The sequence below is a fragment of the Dicentrarchus labrax genome, unplaced genomic scaffold, assembly GCF_905237075.1.
Source record: "Dicentrarchus labrax unplaced genomic scaffold, dlabrax2021, whole genome shotgun sequence".
Classification (NCBI taxonomy): domain Eukaryota; kingdom Metazoa; phylum Chordata; class Actinopteri; family Moronidae; genus Dicentrarchus; species Dicentrarchus labrax.
The window spans coordinates 11193030-11208842 of record NW_026136722.1 but is presented as its reverse complement, the minus strand read 5'-3'; the positions used below and the strand labels follow the sequence as shown (position 1 = coordinate 11208842).

The 15813-nt window shown below is 44.6% G+C and overlaps 1 protein-coding gene across 5 annotated transcripts in view; it reads left to right on the top strand.

Annotated features, from left to right (window-relative positions):
* adgrl1a (adhesion G protein-coupled receptor L1a) overlaps positions 1-15813 on the top strand; it is an 89859-nt gene that overhangs the window by 55828 nt on the left and 18218 nt on the right. For 4 of the 5 annotated variants that reach the window (XM_051389263.1, XM_051389262.1, XM_051389259.1 and 1 more), the window contains 3 exons: positions 12762-12969; positions 13190-13454; positions 14559-14886. In XM_051389263.1, the coding sequence (XP_051245223.1) occupies positions 12762-12969; positions 13190-13454; positions 14559-14886 (801 nt within the window). Of the gene's footprint in view, positions 1-4368; positions 4699-12761; positions 12970-13189; positions 13455-14558; positions 14887-15813 lie in introns of those variants that run through there. The other variant, XM_051389264.1, reaches the window with a different exon arrangement.

The window sequence follows — 15813 nt, the reverse complement described above, 5'->3', positions numbered from 1 at the left end:
CCTCAGTTTACCTTTTGAGAGACTTTGTTGAGTCAGGTTGCAGCCACAGTCACAGATAAGAAGAGGTTAGCTGGCTTTCTTGCCACTGGGGATTATTCTCTGGTGTGAATCTTTTCTTCACATCCTTCCAAGTGGCAACAAGTGTTCCTCTCGAGTCTCCTCTGCCCTCTGTTCACCTGTCTTTCAGTTGATGTTAGCTGCGGTCAAATTGACCCTCTCCAGTCGCGTGACTTTGTTTGTTAGTCCTCTGGTAGTTTTGTGCTGTAGCTTGGTGTTCTGTATTGTTTTGTCCATAAAGGGTCATGGTAGCATTGCTCCGTTATACCTACCTCCTTCTCCTCATGCATTCTAACCTTGTCTTTTTCCCTCTGACTGCACAAGGGAGCGTGCTCTCTCCCCTCAAAGCAATCAAAGGGATGATTAAATAGCTGCTGACTTGCATTTTTCTCCCCGTGTTTGGGAAAAAAACTTTGTTGATTGCGTCTGAAGTATGGCGCGGCTTAGAAAATTGGAAGCTGATCCCTCTATGATGAAAAACCCCGCCTGTCTGAGGTGACAAAGAAGAGCCAATTACCCCTGTCCTCTGCCACTCTCTTCCGCTGGAGACATACAACCACGCTACACTCACACACCCACGCAAAAACACACACATATGAACACAACTCATACTGAGGGCTGCTGTACGTGTTCATCTGACAAAGTAAATACGACCTGACACATTCAGACTTAGAGCTGGAACTGTTCATCCCAAAACCTAGTCATCGTCACACCACCCGCCGCTCAACTCGGCCACTTTTAATTACCAGGAGAGGGGGCGCGTCGCTCTCTTCAGTTCTGCCTCAGCAGAGATTTGTCAAGATTAATTGAATTTGCTGCTGCTAATCGCTCTGGTAATGCCCCAACGTTCACGTCTGGCTGGGAACGCTGGGCACTCTGGCATAATCCAAGGCTGACGCATGTTTTCTGTTGGTTGTCTTGACGAAAAGGTTAACAATAGAGAGATGATATGTAAAGGTTGTGTGTCGTAGCAGCTGAGATGGTGTGCAGCCATGTTGATGGCTGAGTGTGATGTTTGCGTCTGACAGGGTCCTCTGTGTGTGTGTCACACAGGCGCCATGTTACCAGTCACCTGAAACTGCGAGGTGACAGCCACAGCCGAGCTGACACACACACCTCTGTCGGCTGTGCTCAAACAAGGGTTCAGAACGTGTGTGTGTGTGTGTGTGTGTTGCGCGTGGGATTGCCTTGGCAAAAATACAACATCCACCAACAAGTCAAATCATATCTCATCGAGCCAAAAAGCCCTGCGAGGCCTCCCCGCCACATAGCATTGTTTTTGCCAACCGGAACAGAGCAAGACAAAACGGCTCAACTGAACTCTCATTTTGCACTGTCACAGCCTGCTGTAGACTGCTGGATTGCATTAAGACATCACAGATCCATGCACACAGCTGCAGTGTGTATTTACTGCAGTGGAAACCCTACACTGCAGTCTTAACACAGATGTACACTGAGTCAAAGTAAATCTACCCTGCGAGAGAACTATACCTGTCCCCCCTCCCCCTCCAGGACACAGTGCTACATCATTATTGACTCGTAATTCTCTCCGTTTGGGCCATCCATGGTAGCCATGCCAGAGCCATTAAACTTACTGTTGTGCCTCTGCTTCATCAGCTGTGGTTTATCTTGTTAATATGCACACTGCAGGTAGCTAGAGAACCAGGTTTAAAAGCGCCTACTCAGTAGAGATTTTGCAGTGCTTCTTGGGTAACTCTGTATTCTCCATTTACACATTGTTATTTTGTGGCTCTGCCACTGTTTCACTTTATAAAATTGATTCTTCCCCACAAATGTATTCAGCACTGCCTGTTCATTATGAGATATTGCTTTTTGGACACAAAGCCACTGGAAATGATAGTTGACTTGTTGGGATGAGTTTGTCAGTAGAAGGAATAATGGTGTTGTAATATGACAAGTTTTCAGGGGAGGTGAGGAAACACTTTGATGTAGCTGAAAATGAAATTCTATTAATATGTATTGGACCGCTATTAGACGTGAGGCTCATAAATGTTTGGTGAATGAGAAGCAGGAGGCTTTGCTCGGGCAATGGAAAAGGATGACTCTTTACCGTGAAAAATGTTAAGTGAGAGAAGGAGAAAACAGAGAGGGGGACAGGACAGAAGAAGCTGGAGAGGACACACTATCTCTCAGCACTGTGAAAGAGACAGAGGAGGCGAAGTTGTCCTGCAGTACTCCAACAGTGTGAGTGTGAGTGTGTGTGTGTGTGTGTGTGTGTGTGTGTGTGTGTGTGTGTGTGTGTGTGTGTGTGTGTGTGTGTGTGTCTAGCTGTACTCATTAGTGTGGGAGTAATTGATAGGGTTGTAGAGAGCGCTGAGCAGAGTGATTAAGGGGAGAGAGGGCAGTGGCTTATTTCTCAAAAGGGCCCTGAAAGAGAAATGCTGAATGAATCAGACAAACAACCAAGGTGGCCTTAAACTAACCTCCTGCTCACTGTGAGGACAGTTTGATGAGTTTCTGTCTCTTTTCTCTGTGTTTGTGTGTGTATGTGTGTCCTTAGGTATGTGTGATGATATTGTGTGTGTTTGTGCTTAGTGTCTATTTTTCAGGACAACCAAGAGCAAAAGAAACGGAGTCAACAGAAGTCTTCCACCTACCCTATTCTTCTTCTCCCTTTCAGCAGCATTGAAGAAGTTTTCTTTCTCTTTCTGTCTCTCTACATGTCACTATCAAACCAATCTTAGTCAAATCATTTCCCTTCCCATTTAGTAAACCATCTTTTGAGGACTGTAACGTCACACAAAGTGGACAAGCTCTGCTGTCAGTATGCCTGACTTCATATTTTCGAGCTCTGCTGAATTCTGGTGTCCCCATGCACCCCCCCTGCAGTTGTTTCAGTGAGGATGAAAGCTCTCAATGTTCTCTGGTCGGTCTCTCCCTCCCCTAACCTTGGAGATAATGATTGCAGTCGCACTTGGTGGTGGGGATGTAATGCTTTCTTGCCCCCTGCCCCAGCTTCACAGGACTCGTATTCATAGCTTTGCTATGTTTACCCCTGTAGGCTGAAAAAGGCTACCATTCCCCAGGTCTTTATGGAGGATGTTTGTCCAGTTTGATCTCAGCATGAGATGATAAATGATCAGTGTTGCTGCTGATACTGATGCTGCCTCTGTTGTAATGCTGCCAAGATGCAAGGCCATCCCCCACACAGATCAGGCTACTGCTAACGCTCCCTTTTTCATTTTTATTTTACTCACTCCTTGTCTCTTTACATCTCTCTCACTGTAGCTCTCTCTCTCTCTCTCTCTCTCTCTCTCTCTCTCTTTTTCCTTTTTTTATTGGCAACCCTGCGAGGTGTCATGACAATTTCACAAAGATCTCTGGGGACATCAGATTTCCTGCAACACATACACGACAATCACGCTCACAGCGGGAAACCACCAGCCATGTGCCTTTTGACATGTTTCTTCCCGAGAGACATGACGATCCACACGCAGACCACTTTAGCCACAGCAAACGCAGTAGAAAGGCATGTGCCAGCGCTGTAATGTGAAAGGCGGAGCTGAGATCCTTGCAAGCTTCTTCTCGAGTCTCCAGCTGCTTACGGACATCCCCAGACACGGCCGAACAAGCAGGTACCAAACAGCGTCACGGATGTCGGGGGAACCACGCCTTACCTGTTCATGTCAGCTGAGACTTTGGTGTGACTCAACACACCAACCTATTGATTCGTGTGTGATGAGCCCGCTGTAGACATTTCTCTTTTGTCTCTACCCCCCCTCCATGTTTCTTGGTTTCTCTCTGTGTTTCTGAGGCGTTCCACTCTGTCAAGCCCTCCCTTTCCCTTGTTGTTTGTTCTCTTTTTCTTTGATGAGCCAGCCTCGGCCAGGCAAGCCGGCAGCTCGCCATTGATTGGATGGTCGATGGGTTGAGTGTTTTTGCTGGCTTCTATAGCAAGCATCCTGACTCTGTAAATTGAGCAAAGCCAAAAGCACCGCTTTCTTTAGATCAAGGGACCGCTCTAATGTCAACACAGACTGCAGACTGTACTTGGAGGGAGAGGAGAGAGGGATTCAATGATCCCTGCAACGACAACTTGCCACCGATAGAGACGTCCTCATCGCCACCTTTCCATTTATCATCCCTCCATTCTCTTTCTCTACCTTTCCCACTCTTTGTTTACTTCCACAGGTGAAGATGACTACAGCTCAAAGATGCTCTCCCTCAGTTTCCCTCTTTTACAGGTTCCTGGAGCTGTGCTATGGCCATAAGGAAGAGTGGGGGGAAGAGAGGGAGGGATGTGGCAATAAGAGGGTGGAGGTGGGGTCGAGAGTGTGTGGTTGGGGGTGGATTGTGTTGTTGGGGGATTATTGATAAAGATGAAATGAAATGGAAATGGATTTAAACCCAGGTCAGGCCATTTTCCCCTCCTCATTTTCCATTTGAGCCATCTTTTCTCTGAGTAGCCAACCATAACACAGCCAGATAACTTGCTTTAAAAAAGAGAGAGAGAAAGGACAGCGTTTTATTTAATCTCAATTTTCTCTTTTTTCCTGCACCTGTTTTTCTTTCGTTCTCTTTACTTTCCCTATCTCTCTCTTCCTTACTGTCCTTCTCTTTTATCTTTCTATCTCCTTCTTTCTCCTTTTTCCGATGCTTGAATAGAAGTGGATCAAAAAGGTAAAGACCACAATGACCATAACAACCACAGCTCGCCCCTTCCTCCCTTCTCCTCCTCCCTTGTCTCCCTTCCTCCCCCCATACCCCCTCCTAACCCAGCACCTTGTGTAGTGGTCATGTTTGATGTTGATATCCCTCCCTTTTCCTTCTCGATCTCTAATCGCCTCCTCTGCCCTTCTCTTTCTATCTCTCTTTGAACTATAACCAAAACTCTAAAATCCTTCTAGATTTCCTCCTTGGTTCTGATGACACCAGCCTGACCTGCACGCACGCATACACACTCACACAGACACACAAAAAGGCATCATGGGAGGTCAGTCCACTATCTATGAGAGATAAACGAGAGATTAACTTCATTCCTTTCCTGTACGAAGCACATCTTAGCCTTAACTTGCAGACGACATACATTCATTTCATTTCATGGATGGCAAATCTCTCCTTTTATTTCCATCCCTTTCAAAAACTCTCCTCTTCACGCCGTTGCATCACATAGACAACTGACATTTCTCATTACATTTCTCAAGTATTTTTTCTGCTCATTTCGCTACTGAGATTTATTTGTCACTCCAGATATAAGAAAAGAATTCTCCTCTCTCTCTTTACATCACTCAGCTCCTCCTTTTCTCCATACTGTATCTCTTCCCCTCTTTTTTTAGTTTCTCAGGACCGATTCAAAGTTTGTTGTTGCTGTAAATCCGAAGCAAAACATTGTGTTAAGATAACACAGTAACTGGCCAAAGTTGCTCTCAGTATCATTTTTACAGTATCCCATTTCCAGGTGCTTCAGCGTCTTTCTCTCATTCTATCTCTCTTCCTTTTTTCAATTAATCACACTTCCATGTAACTCCTTTTCTCTCACTGTCTTCTTACTTCTCATCCTTCCTTTCTCTTGTTCTCCTTCTCTCACCTTTCTTTGATTGGTTTATCTCTCAGATCACATCTGGCCATCACAAGCAGCTGCAGGCTCTTTTGAGCATCTTTTACACTCCTCTTCCTTCTCCTCTCGTCTCCCTCTCTCCCTCTCCTTCTACACTTTGTCACTGTCACGACTCTGTTTTCTTTATTGCACATGCACTGTGAACTTGTGCCCCCCTATACCCGTTCACATCAGTGAGTCCCTCCTGGTTCCTTATGTGTTCAATGAGGCTCCGGAGGGGGAGGAGAGTTGGGGGTGGGAGCGGTGGGAGGTGTATCCCCTGTAGGGAGTGCTCCAGCTTCTTGTAATAGCCTCTCTGATACAGCAGGCCTCTCTACAAGCACTCCTAAAAAGCCCCAATCAGTGTGACCAGGCACCTCAATCACTAGCTTCTTAAAGAGGACAGATAGACCTGACCCATACCCAAGGTCACGGTGAGAGTAGTGGCCATCAGTGCCGGTTTCCCAATGAGCCTTAACTCCCTCTCTCAGGTCCTCACCCTCCTCAACTCTCTCTGAACCCCCCTACTCACATCTGTCTCAGCCTCAGTCATTTCCCTGTCTGGCCCCATGGCTGGATCCATATGTTGGAGGAATTAACTCCTATAGAGGTTGCCATTAACTGGTTTATGGACCCCTTTGTCTGTCGTCGTGTTCATGGCTTTTCATTAACATGGATCACTGTCTCATATTTTTCTCCCACCGCAAGCAGCCATTTTAGCTCTCTCTCCCTGCTTGCGGTGGAATAGCAAGCTACAAAACCATCCTCCTCCTCCTCCTCCCCCCCTCCTCCTCCTCCTCCTCCTCCTCCTCGTCCACCACCTCCTCCTCCTTCTCCTCCTGCTTCCGCCTCACCCAACTGGTTATTTTTATTTACTACTCTTCCTCCCACTAACACTAAAATTAATACCCCTTTCCTCTGTCTGCACTCCTGCCCTTACCCACCTTAATCCATCCCTCCACTGCTGCTAAACACACTTCCTTTCTCTGTTTATGGCTGAATTAACATTCCAGACCTGTGTCTTGCCTGTGTCTGTCAAATTAATCCTTACTGATTGATCAGCTGATTGACAGATATGGATTGGGATAACGTGCACCGCGCAGTGATGATGTCACATGCAGGAGATCCTGTTCAATGACTGTCCAAGACCCTGTCAACCCACCTACTGTTAGGCTATTTTAAGACTATGTCAGTCGCCTCTCCTTCTTCTCATCGCTCCCTCTGTCCCTTTTCTCACTCTTTTCACTGACAGTCTAGCAGAGTACACTACCCAAATCATTACAGTATTTCCTTTATCACTGCTGACAGGACCAAACAAGTGTCCGCCATATTTTTCTCACCTCCAGTCTGTTTGCTTCTAAAGGAAAAGAGGCAAGAAAAGGAAGCAGTGTTAGACTGCTGTGAATAATTCTTGTTATTTCCATGTGGGTGGGGTGGGGGAGCATACATGGACAGAACCATCGCTCACACAAACCGCTCTCTACCTGTGATTTGGAAAAGAGAGAATGAGTGAGAAACTACTGCATCGTGTGACAGGAAAAACACAATTGACTGCAAATGGAGAAAGAGCGGGAGACTGGTCGCTATAGAGACGATGAGTCAGGCAGCATCGCCTCATTAGGAATGACCCACCACACACAAACACAGTCATGTGACCGAGGCAGTGCAGACACCCCATTCAGTGGCACAGGGAGATAGAGAAGAGTGTTGGGATTGACTGTACATGCAGAAGTCATGCATTGTTATAGCTAAAAAACAGGGTGGTGAGTGAGTGAGGCAGGTGGTCATGAATATAAATCCCTGCTCCTGGTTTCAGGACCTTTATGGAGAGACAGCACCTTTGGGAGGCCTGATTCAGAGCAGAAGGCGGTAGCAGGCTAGGTTAGGCTAGCAGGCTTACTGTTACCCCACTGCTCAAGCATCAGTCAGTATAGGCTATGCCCCTCTGTTGTCTACTGTATCTACAGCCTGTAGCCTCTGCAGCCATGTCCCGACCAACTTTCCTGTCACTCAGTGTCAACTCCACTCCAGGGAAGATAAGACTCAGCTTTCAACGGACGCTATCTCTAGCTGTTGCCTGCTTTTGGTCTCAGTGAAGGGTATTCTCTGGGGTGAATGTTTGGGTTGATAAAGGTGCCAGTGTGACACCTGCCTCTTCCACTGTCTGGACAGTGTGTACTTGCGTGCATTGTCTAAGAGTGTGCGTGTGTCCTAAGGGTGTTTGTCTGTGTGTATATGTTTGTGCAAGGCTGTTTGTACTGTATTGTGTTTTTATTCCCATGACTTGACCCCCTTGTAGTCTAAAAGGAAGCGGAAACACAATGGGAGCCCCTCCCTTCTCCTTCCTTATTTCTCTCTTCTTCTCTTTGTCACTATATGTCACTCCTCAACAGATTAACTCACTCCTAATTCTCATTTCACAGGAAATAACCTATTTACTCTCTATTACTTCGCTCCTCTCTCTCTTCTTGTTTGCACACACAGAACACGCTCACATCCTTCTTCACGCTTTCTTCTCTCTGTCTGCCTCTCTGTTTCTCTGAACTGCACACATGCATGCCTACACACACACACACACACACACACACACACAAACACACATACAAATACACAGTAAGACACAGCTACACACACTAATAGGCTCATCAATGCACATCAACATACCATAAGGAGACTCCCTGCACACTCATGTACACACACTAACCCTTAAAGCCCATTAACTGTCCAGCATGGACGTGGGGTACCATGCCATGCTCCATTCTGCCCCCTGCTGCCTGCGTGCTGTACCTGCCAGTAACAGGTGTGGGATTCAATTAGAGCAGCATGCTCGCAGCAGTCAGTCCTGACAGCAGGCCATGACTGTGGTCTGGGCAAAGGCTTGGGCCAGCAGAGCCTTCAGATCCCTGTATCTAAAAAAATAAACAAACAAAAAAACAAACAGCACAAGGACACCACTTTAGAAACAGCTGCCAACCATTGGCAGGCGGTGTTTAGATCATCAAAGTCGTACATTAACCATCAACATGACGCTGTCACATCAAACATGAAAACACCATGGATTGCAGAAGACAACCAAAATGAAAAGTCTAAATTTAGCCCAAAGCTGTCAGCGCTCAGTTTTAATTGCGTTACCAGTCGATCACAAATTGCTGCTAGACACTAATGGGAGATATTTACTGTCATTTTCAGGAAAGTTCTGGTGCTTTTATCATTTTATACTGCAGCCTCATATTGACAAGTAACAGCTGACCTGTGCCTAGGAAAGGGATTATGGAGATAAATAGTCAATTATTACAGCAGTATTTCCCTGTATGTGTGGCAGTTATTGGCATGCTAGAGTATGATAGCTACAGCCTGGGTTTTAATCCCTGATAAGGTAAGTTTCATTAGCCATCTGGCTAGTTTGTAGGGTAAAGAAGCGTTCTGTCTGCGCTGCCTGGTGACTTCACTGGGATGATCATGACTGCAAGATTTCCATCCTCACCCAAACAGGAATTAATCTATTAATCTAACTATCTCACATAATCCCAGATGGCTCTTACTCCAGCTAACCTGCTCTAGCCAGACTAGGATAATGCCTAATCTCAAGATTTACTCGTAATGCTTAATGCCTAATGCCTAATACCTCATTCATACTGTGGTCATAATAGCCTCTTGTACTATATACTCTACCACTAGGGCACGGCTGCTCTGGCTTCCTGCTGCTACAATCACCTTTCACAGTTAGAAGGAGAGAGAGGGAGGCAGAGCAAAGGAGAGGCAGAAAGAGCTGGTAAACAGGAAGGCAGCCGGGAAGGCTAGGGAGTGCAGGTCAGAGTTAATGAAGCCCCCTAGGCAGGTTTTGCAGGGTGTGAAGCATGGCCACTGTTTCTGTTTTGGCTTGTGAGTGTGTGAATGTTTGTGTGTGTGTATGTCTGTGTCCTCATGGCCTGTGCGTACAGCCTTGAGGCCATTGATGAGCCCCTTTGACACCGGGCCCACCCAACGACCAGTTCATTAGAATAAACCAAGGCTTGCTGATCGGCAGCCAGCAGGGTTTGTATGGGAAAGGAGGGAATGGAGAGGGACATGGAGGAGGAAGGAAGAGGATGACACACTGTCTATGCTGCTGCGCAGTGTTTTTGTGATGATGAGCCCAATAGAGTATAGACTGCTACCAATTTAGTACAGGGCTGGAAGGTTAGGTGCAATAACGAACAGAATCACATGTTATCTTCAGGGGCGGGCACAATAGTAAGAATAAATTGTATTGCAGACAACAACTATTTTGCAGCCATGATAGATTGCGTATTCCTTCAGTCTCTTACCTGTATGTTGTACTGATGACTTAGTACATCATCCCTCTTTCTCCAAGGCTATAGATCCAATCCTAAACGTTTATTCTTTTGCTATCAGGAGCTGTAATCTGTTCATTATAGTTATAAATGTTATAGCTGTTACTGTGTCAGGATCTTAAATCCAAATTGTTTGGCACAGTTAAAGCCAATATTCAAAAATGTATCTAATGTAATGTTATTATTAACAGTATTGTATTAAAATGGTTAGGTTGTGCTTTCTTATGATGTGTCGTCTTGATATGACCCTCTTTATGATAAATTTCAGCCAATCCCATCAGCTATAGATTCCAGTGGCACTCCAATGCATGTTGAAGATTTTGTGTCATACTGGCTATCCAGCTACCATATTTTATATCATCAGAGGAGTCCAGACTAATTCATAATCTGCTGCTGTGCGATTCTGTTCATTTTTGTTTTAAAGATAGGTGTGTTTTATTGGATAAGTGACCATTAAGCATATTATTCCATAGAGGCATTACAGATTTACTCCGTCCTTAACTGTACTAATAAGTATCAGTTTTACTGTACCATGGAAACAGATGAGTTGGATCTTAGCATGTATATTAATACTTACTTTTCTGGTTGGTCATCCGTTTTGCGACTGTAGAGTACAGGCATGCGTGGTTGTGTTTCTTTGTCCTTTATTCTACCTTGAGGCAGAGTGTTCCTGTCTTTGTTTATGGGTCACCTACATACTGAGCCTCTGCATTGCTTTCTGCATGCTGTTTATTTCTCTATTTACAGTAGCATTGTACTTTTGAGGAAGTGTCCTAGTTGCAGTGGGGAGGAGAGACTTTATGGCTTTTGTTTAATATTTTGGAGCATAATTTCTATTTATTTGCAGTGCACTCATGTTGTGTCTGGACTGATAAAGATGTAATTTGATTGTGGTGTGAGGGAGAGTTGGCATAGATGTTAGTCAAGAAGTTCATTGTTCAGCTGTCTGAAAGTGCCAGATTTAACCATTGCTCTGAACATTATTTTGCATATTTTAGTCACCCACATTCATATTTGCAAAGCAAACACCTCAGGCTTTCGAGAGAGCATTTTGGTTCGACAATGGAGCATGACAAGCCTCCTGTGAAGAGTCTGTATTCAGAGTGTTTGTTTATGCCTGAGCTTGATTAGATTCCTGTTTGGCTGCCAGTCTCAATCCCTGTTGGACCCCCTCAGACAGAACAGGCTAATTCCTAAGTGGCCCAGCACTACAGATCACCAGCCACTATCAACAACAGCACGACAGGCAGCGAAAGGAGAAAGCTGGATTTCCAAAAGACTGAAGTAACTCCACTTTCTATTATGATTCTCCTCCTGCTCCAGACTCCATGCAATATTCAAGACAGTTTGAGCCTAGACTGATCCATCACTCTAACAGTCAATGTGTGACAGTGTATGTATGCGTGTTGGTGTGTGCATGTATGTTGTGGATGGCAGCATGTATGTGTGTGTGTGTGTGTGTGTGTGTGTGTGTGCTGTCTGTCTGCATCCGTATGTGCTGTATGTCATCTGTGTCCAAATGCTCCTGCAGCGTCCAATTAGTTCAGAGATGCATTCAATCATGAGGTGACCAGCAGGTGTCTGGTTCTGTCGCAACCCCAAGCCAGAGAGCCACATAAATAAGCTGGCAGAGGAGACGTGGGGACTCCTCAGCTGTTTTATTCTGTAGTGCCTCCAACTCTCTCTCTCTCTCTCTCTCTCTCTCTCTCTCTCTCTCTCTCTCTCTCTCTCTCTCTCTCTCTCTCTCTCTCCTCTCGCTCTCTGTCGCCGGTACCACTCTGATGTCAGACTGGCGAGGATGCCAGCAGCTTTCCTCATAGATCACCTGACACGCCCTGTGGTCCCGGGGCACTCTCTCTGTCAGGCAGGGACACACTGTGTCAGCCAGCCAATTTACACCAGTCCCAAGTGGATGACCTCCACCTGCCTAAAGCAGGCATCCTCTGTGTGTGTGTGTGTGTGTGTGTGTGTGTGTGTGTGTGTGTGTGTGTGTGTGTGTGTCTGTGTGTCTGTGTCTGTGTGTCTGTGTCTGTGTGCTTGTTTGGTATATGGATTGTGTGTAAGGGTTCCCATGTATTTTTATATGTGCATCTACTGCCTATGTGTTTGGAATAGGGACTCTTTTCTGTGTCTGTATAGTCTGTATGTGTGGTATTTGTGTTGGTGTGTGAAGTTGAATTGCAGTTGCAGAGGAAGGGGAGGCCTGGCCAACCTCACATCTTTACCCCAGGATGCTTTTTTCTTTGAGACATTACTCTTGACTGAGAGCCAAATTTAAGTCCTAATAAAACAAGCTCCACAATTACTGTTTTACCACCCAGTAGCACAGCGGAGAACCAGAGGTCTTTGAAATAGAAAATGCACAATCAAATAAAAAGTAGGCCAAGATAAATTAGATTAGAGACTACATCTAAGCCGCGACGGCAGCCAGAAATCTCCCATTTATCATATCCAGACACTTTCCGACCACAATGCTGATGTTCTACAAATGAGCTTTTATATGTTCCTTCATTTTAAATCTGATATTGTACCTCACCTCACTCCCCCCTCTCTCCCATTCTCCTCCTAGTCTTTGTCTCCTTTTCAATTCTCAACCTACTTTTATCTACTCACATCTTTCTTCCGTCCCTTCCATGTCTCTCTCTCCTTTTCTATATTCCATGGTCTTTGGCCTTTTCCCATTTCCTCTCTCCCTCCCCTGCCATCTCCATGATATCTTTCATTTTTACAATGCTTTGTTTTCATTTTCTATCTCTTCCCTTTTTCCTTCTTCTCCTCCTCCTCTCTGCTCCAACACACCTCCTCTGTGCCAGTCTTTGTGTGTCCGGGGACTCTGCTGCGGGTGCAGGCGGCCAGCTCTCTGCAGGAGGCGGAGCACCAGGCAGGGGCGTGGTGTAAGGACCCGTTGCAGTCTGGGGACCGTCTGTACGTCATGCCCTGGACCCCCTATCGCACCGACATGCTGTATGAGTATGCCTCCTGGGAAGACTTCAAACAAAACCGAGCAACCACCACCTACAAGTGAGAGCGCCTCCCACTGTCCTGGATGATCAAATAGCATCTGCTGCTGTATTGATTTATTGGCTTTTGATGTGGATATGGATGGTGATGGCAGAATGGTCCCACTGTGGTGTCAGCTTGCTCACAGTGAGGCCATCTTGTAGGATTGTGTCATGCAGAGTAGATGGATTGACTTGTTCTCCTGGATTTCTGCATCACTCACATGATTCTCTCTCAACAGGTTGCCCAACAGAGTTGATGGCACAGGGTTTGTGGTATACGATGGTGCAGTATTTTACAACAAAGAACGCACACGAAACATAGTCAAGTATGACCTACGGACGCGCATAAAGAGCGGCGAGGCCATTATCACAAACGCCAACTATCATGACACCTCGCCCTACCGCTGGGGAGGGAAATCGGACATTGACCTGGCTGTGGATGAGAACGGCCTCTGGGTGATCTACGCCACTGAGGCCAACAACGGACGACTGGTGGTCAGCCAGGTGGGAGAGCAGCGCTGCACAGAAGGGGATGAGTTGTGGATTATAAATGCAGGAGTGGATTATATCAAAATCTCATTTGACTAGTCGGGCAAAAGGTTATATGTCACGCATGAATGACTTACTATTGAGATTACACAAGTGCACTGACAAATGAGATACAGAGAGGCTGTTGGCCAAAGATCCATAGAAAATCACTTTAAAGGGTTAGGCCTAATTTCAAATCCCATCATATCCAAAAACTAATCTCCACTAGTAAGGTACATTTTTGATTTGTTTTTGTTACCAGTTTCTTTCTGGCTTAAAAAAATAAAAGGCACTGTTAGGTTGTCCACTCACTTGTATGTCAATAGAACCATATACTGTACATACAGCTTTAAACAAAAAGTGTATCATCTGTAATCCAATAAATCCAAAAATAATTTCCCCTGCTCACTTGAGAAACTCAAAACATAATCCATCTCTGTGAACTATGAAACATTCATATTTTAATACCGGTTGGTTCTTTCTTTCTTAACAAACAAAACTGCAATCAGGCAGCAAATTTCCACACAAACAGACTCTGAATTAATGTGTTGTTCAGATAGACGGGTCCCATTTATTATCACTATCTTTGACCTTAACAGGAAATTGTTTTTCAAACTGTATAAGTTAAACTATCCATCTAAAATATCAAACCCTGCATGAGCTATGAATGTGTAGAATAATGGAGCAACAAAGTAATAAACAAGAAAGTGATCACTTTCATCGTCAAGGAATTGTTTGGTTTCTGGGGAGTTTTATTTTCTTCCTCCTTCAACAACACATGGGGTTCTCTATTATGTCTCAGCATGCAGTTTGAAGGTATATTGAGCAGAACCAGCTTTGCATTAAGCCAAAGAAATATCTCCTCTACAAAGCCTAGAGTTTAATTACTTTTTAAATGTTTTAACAGTGTGCTTACAAAGTGCTTATAAATCTTTACAATATTGTTCAGAAGTCCCATTATGCTGCTGTGTAAACAGCATAAGAAATGATTGATCAGATCATTTCTTCTAAAGGGTCCCAGTATGATCATTTATACATTAAATCTTTCACTAAAGTTCAGCATGTTCTCTTTGCCCATAGGTGAACCCTTACACCCTGCGCTTTGAAGGCACATGGGAGACCAGCTTCGACAAGAGGATGGCATCCAACGCCTTCATGGCGTGTGGTGTGCTTTATGCGGTGCGGTCCGTCTACCAGGACGATGACAGCGAAGCAGGCGGCGACCTGATTATGTATGCCTACAATACCAACCGTGCACGCGAGGAGCCTGTCAACATCCCTTTCCCCAACCCCTATCAGTATATTTCCTCTGTGGACTACAACCCTCGAGACAACCAGCTTTATGTCTGGAACAACTATAATGTGCTGCGTTACACGCTGGAGTTTGGACCACCAGACCCCACCACGGGTAAGGAGTGATCACGGAAACAAAGTGTGTGTAGAGTCAAAAAAAAGCTTGTGGGAAACTTTTAATGAACTTCTAATCTATAATTATGATACATTGTGCATTTGTAAATTGGTAGAAAACTTAAAGGTTATCACAAAAAGTATGCATAATATGTTTCTCCCAAATTGAGATGTAGACTTTTTAGTATTTGCTGAGCACAAGCTCATTATGTTAACCCTATAAGAGTTGACCAGTTGGTAATAAGGTATTAGTAACATTGATTTATTCATAACATATTTTAAATTGAAAATTGCTATTATGATAGTATAATTTAATTGAAAACGTAATATCCTGCTGAGTGTTAATTCTTGGCTCTCCAAATAAAGTAAACCCTCCACTCTTGACAATACAGTAAATATTATACTATACAGATTATCACACTTTTTTCTTCCAGAAGAAATTACTTTGGTTACAAATTGACAGATTTATTTCAGATAAAATATAGTTCTTACTTGCAATGACTGCATTTCCCTTTATAATTGTTTCATATTCATAGAATATGAAGTCATGAACAAGAGTGTTATAAATTATGAATTGTTTGATTTGGTTAAAAAAAATCAGCTTTTTGCTTGGAACACACGCCCATGCAGAATGTGTTTGTGACTGTTTCTTATCTGACATTTGGATGCCTCAGATATCAGCTCATTGTATTTCAATCCCCAGCCATAGTTACTGTAAAGAGCAGCCTCTCAGGTATGACTGCCGTGGCACTTCATATCAACTTCTCTGTGTCCTGGATAATGAAGAAGTCATTCTGAAATGATAAGGGGAAGAATGAACACCACACTGCATTTTGGCAGTCCATCAATATGAGAGGGAGGTTTGGATGTATTGTATATCTGAGCCGCATCAAGGCCTGTGTAAAGCTCGGATTAGGCCCAGCGAGAG